Source organism: Theropithecus gelada, chromosome 15, assembly GCF_003255815.1.
Source record: "Theropithecus gelada isolate Dixy chromosome 15, Tgel_1.0, whole genome shotgun sequence".
NCBI lineage: Eukaryota > Metazoa > Chordata > Mammalia > Primates > Cercopithecidae > Theropithecus > Theropithecus gelada.
The window spans coordinates 12,434,945-12,443,982 of NC_037683.1; the positions used below are offsets into that span (position 1 = coordinate 12,434,945).

Consider the following 9,038-nt stretch of genomic DNA (forward strand, 5'->3'; position numbering starts at 1 on the left):
CTCTTCCTAGAATGCTTCTCCAACCAACGAAAATTGCCAAGTGCAAAATTCCCGCATGGAACGGTTTGGGGAATATGGACATTCTTTTCTCTCCATCAGGGACTAAAAGTGCAACAGGGAGCCTGACAGAAAGGGGGCCTCCCTTGCGGTTCAGGCCGTTCAGTGCCCAGCGCTCCACCTCCTGGCTCCTGGTTCCTGGCTCCAGGCTCCAGGAATCCCAAACCCCCACACACCAGGCCCTTGAAGCAGTCCGCCAGGCCTGGCTCCCTAAAGCACTGTTTTCCTCTGGAAATAAAGTTTGGGTTCCCAATTCAGGCCTCCGTAGGGCCAGACCCTACATCACAGGACCCAGGCACCAAATCCCTCAGCCGGCCCAGCGCAGGATTCCGGGACAACCGATGGCAACTGCGGGCCGTCCGGAGGCTCCCAGGACCCCATCAGTGCCGGCTGGGCTGGGTTGGTCGGCCCCAGCCCCAAGACGCGCAGCTCTCGGAACCCTTGGAACTGCCTGGCCCAGTCGCGCACAGAGCCGGCGGCAGAGCGGGCGAGGGCCGGGCCCGGCACGGGGCTGACCGGGCTCGAGTGCCGGGCGGTGGCGGGGAAGGAAGACGAGAAGCGCTTACTGTTGGTAGTCTTGTTTGCAGTACAGTTTCCGATCCCGGAAGTAGCAGCTGGTGGTGAGGGCTTGCTGACACGCCGCGCACTGCAAACACTCCTCGTGCCAGGACGACTCGTTGACTCGCATCAGGAAGCGGTCGGAGATGGGCCGCTGGCAGCCCTCGCAGACGGCGGGATGCGGGCAGTCGGAGCCTGCAGCGCACAGGGCGAAAGCCCGGCCGTCAGCGCCGCGCGGCCCAGCCCCGGCGTCCCGGTCGCACGGGGCCCACAGCCCCCGGCCCCGAGGGCTCGGGCCGCCCGGGATCACCTCCTGCCGCCTGCGCTCCCCGGACTGCCGCGCCAGGGGCCGGGAGGCCCCGGCTAGTCCGCCCCGGTCCGCGGGCTCCGGCGTGGAGGCCGCGGGCCTCGAGCCTTGGCTCGGCGCTGCGCTCTCCCCTTCTCCGGAGAATCCGCGCTCCGTGTTAAGACAAATGAGAAGGAGCACGGCACGGCGCAGGGTGGCCGGCTGGGACCAAGACAGGCGAGGTGAGGCTGGGACGCTCGCTGGCTGACACGCCCCACGGTGGCGTTCGTGGTCTTCTGTCCCCGATCTCCCCCAAATCTGTGGTTCCAGTGACCAGGGAGACGTTTTTCTCTCAGAATCTCCCCCACCCCAGGTGACCTGGCGCCTCTCCCAAGCTCGCCAAGGTGATTGCTAGGTCCTCCATCACCCCTGCCACCCGCCACCTACCACACCAGAGTGGCAGCTCTAGAACCTAGGCCTGTAAAGGATGGTGGGTGGCGACTGCAGCTGTCTTGTCCCCTCAGGACCCCTGCCGGAGGCGTGCTTGCGGCCCTCTGGTGATCACTCCAGGAGTCCTGTCTTTCTGCCCCCTCCCCATGTCCTGTAAACCCATTTCCTTTATCCGTTGGCCCGGACGCCCCTGTCCCACGCCCGAGACCATTCGGGCGTTCCGACCCAGCACTCACCCAGCAGCACCCCCAGAGTGGCGGGCCCGGGGCGCAAGGCGTGCTCCTCCATCTTGATGCCGTCCAACATCTTGGCGCAGTCCGTCTGCCCGCGAGGGAAGCACCTCTCCAGCGACTCGGGACCTGTTGCTATATCCATGGGACGCGGGGCGCGCTGTGGACCCCGCCGGCCGGGCTGCTCGCCCGCCGGCCCGTCCACCCGCTCTCCGCCGCCGCGGCCCTGGAGCCGGGGAGGCGCGGCCCCCGCAGGGCAGGGGTTGCGCCGGCCCCCGGCGATCGTGGAGCGGCGACGCGCTGGCCCCGGGCCCCGGCGTCGTGCGGGCGGGCCGGGGCGGCTGCAGCCCGCGCCGCGCTCTCCGGGACACTTGCAGCCACGCGCGCCGGCTTCTCTGTCACCTGCTTGTCAGTCCCGGAGCCCGGCGGCGGCGGCGGCTGCAGACCCAGCCGCGGGGAGGAGGCGGCGGCGGCGGTGGCGGTGGCGGCGGCGGCGGGCGGGGGAGGGGGTGGGGGTGCAGGGGCGGCCCCGCGGGCGGGGAGGGGGCGCGCACGGCGCAGCGGGGTCCCGGGCGGGGCGCAGCGGGCCGCTGGGCTCCGGGCGCGCTCCCCGCGCTACTCCAGTGCCATGGTGCGCCCGCTGAGCCGCCGGGTTTAGAGCTGGGGCTGGCGGCGGAGGGATACGGGCCGCCTCACCTCCCGAAACTTCCTGACATTTGAACCCCGCGGCCCGTATCCCTGCGCCGGGATGCGCCGCCGGCTCCACGTCAAATAGTGCCGTCCCTCCCCCCCCGCGCGCCCTGGGGCTCCGCGCCCCCGGCCCGCGCCCCGCGCAGCGCCCGGCCGCGAGCGCAGGCCCCGGCGCCCTGGCCCGGCCGGCCGCCCCGTGGGCCCCTCGCAGAAGTTTTGATCGCCTTCGAAACAAATCCCTCTGCTCCACCCCCTTGAAAAATTGATTTGGGAGTTTGGGAGCGAAGGCTTTCTTTTTTCTCCCCTGCCTTCTTTATTATTAATATTTTGTAAAGCTCCAGCGCTACGAGAAGTGGCCCCGAGCGAGGCCAGACTGCACGGACGGCGGGGAGCGCGGCGGCTCCGCCAGGGGACGGCGCCGGCCCGGAGTGGACACTCGGGGACCCCCGACTGTCGGCCGAGGTAAGTCGCGGGGGCTGAGTCGGCGTCCCCCGGGCGGCGGCGCCTGCTCGGGGCGGCTTGATCCGCGGAGAGGGCCGGCTCCCGGGAACGAAGGATGGGGGCTGGCAGAAGGCGAGGACGGCTGGTCCTGAACTCGTCCAAGGGGGTCCCAGGCCCAGGAACGGGGAGTGGGCCCAGAGTGTGGGTGAGGGGTCTGGAAAAGCTCCGGGCCTGGCAGAGATTGGGCGGAGGACTGAGCCGATGGGAGGTTGGGGCCCCGGGATCGAGAATGGGGGACACTGGGCCGACAAGGAAGGTCAGGCCTGGGTTCAGGCGACCGAGAGTTTAGAGGACAACTAAGGCTGGAAAAGGGGTCCCCGGGCAGGGGCGGGAGACATGGGCAAGACCCGGGTCTCCTAGGGTTTGCAGTGAGGGGCGCTGGGAGGGAGTGGTGGCCCCAGGGTAGCGGCTCTAAAGAGATTAGGTTGGCTGCCAAGATCGGCGTCCTTTGGCGGCCCGGGTGCCCGGCCAGGGGTCGCTGGGACGCGCGGATCAAGGACAGTGCCCTGACCAGCCTGGGCAAAGTGGGCCTCGGCAACGGGACACTAAAGGCCGGCGAGATGGAGCTGCCGACTCCCGCGCCAGCCGGGCCTGGCACCCGCGTCCAGTGCGAGAGGCCACTGCGTCGGACCGGCTGTCTGCGGCCCGTGGTCCCCACCGACGCGCGTCTCACCGGGGAGCAGGGGGGCGAGTGCGGCCCGGGGTAGCAGCGAACTGACCCCAGCGATTCCCTGCGGGGCGGCCCCGGCCCCTCCCGGGGCAAGGCAGCGGCGCGGAGCCGGGCGGGGGCGGAGGGCATGGGGGGGCGGGTCCCCTGACCTCGCTGGAGGCGAAAGGGCGGATCGGATTTGGAACCTGCGGGAGGCTTGGGTCAGAAGTGGCTCCCTGCGCCGCGGGGCCCCGCGGAGGGGCCCGGCTTTGTGGAGGATTATAGGCTCCCGCCCCACCCTACCTGCGTGTGTGTCGGTGGGTATCTGTGTGTGTCTGTGCGTGTCGGGCCCCCGCCCCTGCGGCTCTTGCCTCCGTGTGCACCTTGGCTCTGCACACAGGGTATGTGTGTCCCCGCAACCTTCCAGACTCCCAGGGGGTGAATCTGTGGATCTTTGTCTGAGTTCCCTGCACCCGTGTGTGTGTGTGAATGTGTGGGTCCTTCGTGCCTGTGTCTGGTGTGTGTGTCTGCAACAGTCCGTGCGGGGGCCTAAGTCTTTGTGCGTGTCTCAACCTCTGTATTGTGTCTGCGATCCTTTTCTGTAGGGGTATCTCTGTCACCTTTGCGTATCTGTGCGTATCTCTGGGGTTCTGAATGCTTCTGTGTGCTAGCGTGTCTCCCAGCGTGTGGGGGGGGGGCGGGGTGGGGGGCTTTGTGCCTTCTTGTGTTTCTGGGCGCCTTTGTGTGTCTAGGTCGGGGAGAGTGGACGAGTAAATGTGGAGTTTCTCTCCCACATCTTGGTCCCCTCTTTGCTTAACCTGGAAACCCCAGGCCTGGACCCGCGAAGTTGGGCCTGGGCCTGGGCCGCTTTCTCCGGGCATCTGGGGCGCGGGCGCGGCTGCTTCAGGGAGAAGCCGGGCGGGCAAGACTTCGGCGCTCAGAGCCAGAGCCCCGAAGCGCCGAGCCCGGCTCGGGGCCGGCTGGCGGACCAGGCACTTTCTGCCCTCTGCTGGCCGCGGTCAGTCCCTGCAACCGGGGCTGGGCGACCACCTCCAGGCGACAGTCCTCGTTCCAGGCCCAGACCCTCTCCCTCTGCTTTAGGGTGCACATGGGAATCCTCTCCAGTCACAGGCCCTGCACCCCCAACTCCTGGCGCAGGGTTCCATCCCCTCCTCACCTTCCATGTGCCTGGCCTCTCCTACCCTATAGCTCTCCTTTCCCCCTCCTTGGCTGAATGAGGGCCCCTGCGACCTGGCCTCCCAGGCTTCTCTAACCCTTGGGTTGGCGTCCAGTGCCGATCCGGGGCCGCTGGCTGTGCCTAGAGGCGCATTCCCCCGACAACTCGAAGGCCTGATCTCACGGCAGGAGGACTTGTGGGCAGTCCCACTCCGTGCCGCGTCTGGTCTGTCCTGGGGCGCATGGATTCTCAGCGCCTCTCCCGCGCTCCTGCCAGTCATATCCCACGCCACCAAGGCGGATATAGGGCGGTCTGCCGCGATGCGGCCCGCGCCCAGGTAGGGGCGCTGGCTGGATGGACGCCAGAGCCTGGCTGCCTTCTCTGATCCGGGGTGGGGCTGCTGAGTCCACACCCCTTGGGCCCCTCTCCATGCCTTCTCCGCTGTCCATTCATTCCGCCTACACACACACATACACACACACACACACACCCTCCCTATAGGCCCCGTTCCTTGCCCTTTGTCACTCCTCGTGTCCCGTTCTCCCTGCTGAGTTGGCCAGTCTCGGGTCCTTCGCACGCAGACGCGCAGAGGCCCTAGGTCTCTCCAGCACAATCGGGGCTCCCGCGCCTCTTCACCGCTTTCGTTGCCGAAGAAGCGGCCGACCGGACGGCACAGCAGGGGCCGAGGCCCAGAGCCAGCTCCTGCCCGCAGGCGGCGAACGGCACCTTGCTCCGCCAGGCTACCACGGGTGCGACCTGGGACCCGCATATTTTCCCGGGCGCCTCCGGCCTACGACGCGGGGGCCGCTGGCTCCGCGCAGGCGGCTCCGGGATGCTCTCCCGCTCGGATTTCAGCGGCAGAAACAGCCTCGGATTCTCTCCACCTGGGGAAAGACTGAGTCGGAGGCCCCGAATCACTGGAAGAAGCGAGAATGGAAAAGGAGGCTCTGGGGCGGAGGTCCCGGCTCCTTCCAGTCTGCGGACACCCCGGCTCCATTGAGCCGTGCCCTTAGCCCCTCTCCTCTGCGCTACCCTCTTCCCTCGGGCACGGCTCTAGGAGTTGCCCTCCGCCACCCCACCCAGCCCTGTCCATCCCGCCCCGGGCTGTCTGGACTGTTTTTTGCTTCTGACCAGAGCCAAAGCCACACTGCCCCCTCCCAGTTTACCATCCCAGCTGGAGGCACGGATCTGGGGCAGCGCAGGGTGCAGTCCTGGCCAGGTTCGGAGGAGTGGGAAGACAAGGACCAGGAGCTGCGAGTGTCTCTCCACTCTGCCCGGAGAGCCAGGGCTGCAGAAAGCCTGGGCCGTCCCACGCTGCCCCGGCGCCATCAGTCCTGCCGAGCCTCAGATCCTCGAGAGGCGGTCAGACTGGGTGGACCAGAGCCGTCCCAAGCAGTGGGCCGGGTTGGGGGCTGATATTCCTGGGAGGTGGCCCCGGGTCTAGGGTCCAGGGAGAACCACACTGACTCCGGAAGTGGAGCGGGAACACCCAGAGACAGCGCGGGAAACTTCCAGCCAGCAGTGACCATGTTATGCTTTTTGGACCCCAGCGTGGCTGGACCCCCAGAGCNGTATGTGTGTGTGCGCAGCGGGGAGACAGCCAGCCCCAGCAAAGCCCCTAAGTCCTTCCTGCAGCTTCCCCTTCAGTGGGTAGGGGTTCTGGCCACAGACCCATGACTTTCCAGCACAAGATCTGGGTCGTTAGTCATGGGATTCCTCCACCGTGGGTCAGGAGACTGGGCTCCCTTAGAGCCCAGGCTGCTATCAGCTCTCAGGACTGGAGCTCTGAGGGAGACGGTGCCCTGGCTGGGTGGCCCAGGGCTGAGGTCTGGCAGTGGCTAGGAGTGGTCAAGAGCAGGTCTTGGGGAGCCACCCAGATCTGGTTCAGGATCTGGCCGTGGGACTTCAGGAAGGTCCTGTCCTACTCTCCGCACTTCAGCTTCCTCATCTGTCCTACAGGGTTGTGGAGAGGCTGAAATGTAAGTGGTCACCACAGCACCCAGCACCTACCAGGCCTCTATACATATTTGGTAAATAATTGGATGGACACTTTGGGAGGCTGAGGTGGGTGGATCATGAGGTCAGGAGTTCAAGATCAGCCTGGACAACATGGTGAAACCCCATCTCTGGTGAAAATGCAAAAATTAGCTGGGCATGGTGGCACGTGTCTGTAATTCCAGCTACTTGGGAAGCTGAGGCAGGAGAATTGCTTGAATCCGGGAGGCAGAGGTTGCAGTGAGCTGAAATTGCACCATTGCACTCCAGCCTGGCTGACAGAGCAAGACTCCTGTCTTAAGTAATAATAATAATTGGACGGAAGAGGGGCCTTGCTACCAAGACTTGGGGAAATCACAGCTCCCTCCTCCTCCTCCAACCAGGGCTTGAGGGCAAACAGACCCCTTGGGCTCAGGGCAGGTGATGCTCAGCTCCAGGCAACTGTGTGCTGGGCATGGGAGACCTCCAGGCAGTGGCCAGAGGCCTGGCACAGCCTTCACCACTGGCCCTGCTCTAAAGCCTGGGCCTGCAAGTAGCTGCTCAGAGCTGGACCCTTGCAGGCACACAGAATTAGGGGCGTTAGACCATTATATCAAAAGCAACCATGTGGGATTCTCAAGGTGTCACTTATTTTTAAAATGTATTTTCTTCAAGAATATTTAGGCCGGGCGCGGTGGCTCAAGCCTGTAATCCCAGCACTTTGGGAGGCCGAGACGGGCGGATCACAAGGTCAGGAGATCGAGACCATCCTGGCTAACATGGTGAAACCCCGTCTCTACTAAAAATACAAAAAACTAGCCGGGCGAGGTGGCGGGCGCCTGTAGTCCCAGCTACTCGGGAGGCTGAGGCAGGAGAATGGCGTAAACCCGGGAGGCGGAGCTTGCAGTGAGCTGAGATCCGGCCACTGCACTCCAGCCTAGGCAACAGTGCGAGACTCCGTCTCAAAAAAAAAAAAAAAAAAAAAGAATATTTGGCTTTCTTGCCAAATGGATGGGCTGGATTATTTCTGCAGCCCGTCTGGAACCGGGGGCTTCCCCAGCTGAGGACCGGAGTGAGAACAGAGAAGGCCCGGGATTGTATTATTTGAAACCATAAAAGCCACATTAAGACACTAAGAATAACTCGCAGAAAGATATTTTCTATAAATTGGACACAGAGTCACAAAACCCAGAAAGTTCCTTAGTCTCTCATGCGCTCGTGGCTGGGGACGGGGACCCAATGTGAGGCTGGGGCCAGTGCCTGTCCTATTTGATCTTTATCTTAAATCCACTTCAAAATGCTGTGGCTCGGCGGATTGAAGGTTCGTCCCTTCCTGTAATGATTTGGTGTCTAGTAATGTTTTTATGAATGTGCAAATACGTGCATTTGATGAGCATTTGTTTTGGTTAGTACCACTTTATGTTAGGAGGTGTGTGCATCTCCTGTTGGCCCTCAGAAAAGAAAAGAAAAATAAAACCAAGACGTCTGGACCAGGCAGAGGGGTGGAGCTGGGGCAATTCCACTGCCAACCACGACCCCTGTGATGTCAGGGGCTCTTGGGAACCAGTGACACTACCAGTTGAGTTTGTAGCCTTTGAGTTTACCTCGTGGGGGTGATCAGGGCTGGCAGGTGGGCTTGGTGAAACCCAGATTCTAGGAAGCCTTTTTTGGAAACATAACTGGGTCTGCCTCTTTTGCTTTTTTTTTTCGTTAAAGACAGAGTCTTGCTCAGTCAACCAGGCTGGAGTGCAGTGGTGTGATCTTGGCTCACTGCAACTTCCTCCTCCCAAGTTCAAGCGATTCTGCCACCTCAGTCTCCCAAGTAGCTGGGATTAAAGGCACCCGCCACCATGCCTGGATAATTTTTTTGTATTTTTAGTAGAGACGGAGTTTCACCATATTGGCCAGGCTGGTCTCGAACTCCCAACCTCAGGTGATCCACTTGCCTCAGCCTCACCATATTGGCCAGGCTGGTCTCGAACTCCCAACCTTAGGTGATCCACTTGCCTCGGCCTCCCAAAGTGCTGGGATTACAGGCGTGAGCCACCACACCCAGCCTGAGTCTGCCTTTTGATTACTGTCCTCTGGGCATTCTTGGTAAAGTAAAATGTATAATAAGGGTGAGTTTTGGGGGGACTTTATCATTTAAGTGACAGAGCTTGTCTGTTTCTCTAGAATGTAAGCTCAGCAGATCTGGCCGAGAGGAACTGTGGCTGTCCAGCCCGCTCTGGACAAGGCAGCAGGGTGGGGCAGGATGGGCGTTCCTCCTGTGTGGCTGAGGAAGTACCTGCCCGCTAAGGGGGTCAGGGGCCAAGAGCACCTGTGCCTGCCTCATATCTCCAGCCCAGAGTCAGAAGGCAGCCTGCAAGTGTGTTGAGCTTGGCCCCCGTAGGTAGTCTTTCCTCCCAGCACTGCAGCCTTGATTTGTTTTAAAATTATTCTAGCTTTTTTTTTTTTTTTTTTTTT

The 9,038-nt window shown here is 62.8% G+C and overlaps 1 protein-coding gene and 1 long non-coding RNA gene across 4 annotated transcripts in view; one reads left to right on the forward strand and one right to left on the reverse strand.

Annotated features, from left to right (window-relative positions):
• The window catches only part of LMX1B (LIM homeobox transcription factor 1 beta), an 82,089-nt gene extending 80,363 nt beyond the window's left edge, over positions 1-1,726 (reverse strand). For all 3 annotated transcript variants that reach the window (XM_025360082.1, XM_025360079.1, XM_025360080.1), the window contains exons 1-2: positions 1,588-1,726; positions 624-810 (exon numbers count right to left, since the gene is read on the reverse strand). In XM_025360082.1, coding sequence (XP_025215867.1) covers positions 624-810; positions 1,588-1,726 — 326 coding nt within the window. The remainder of the gene's footprint in view (positions 1-623; positions 811-1,587) is intronic.
• Positions 1,727-2,457: 731 nt separating this feature from the next.
• On the forward strand, positions 2,458-7,800 carry LOC112608723. Its single transcript, XR_003116041.1, has 3 exons — positions 2,458-2,733; positions 6,558-6,628; positions 7,606-7,800. It is a non-coding gene; the product is annotated as an uncharacterized LOC112608723 (long non-coding RNA).
• The last annotated feature ends 1,238 nt before the right edge of the window (positions 7,801-9,038 follow it).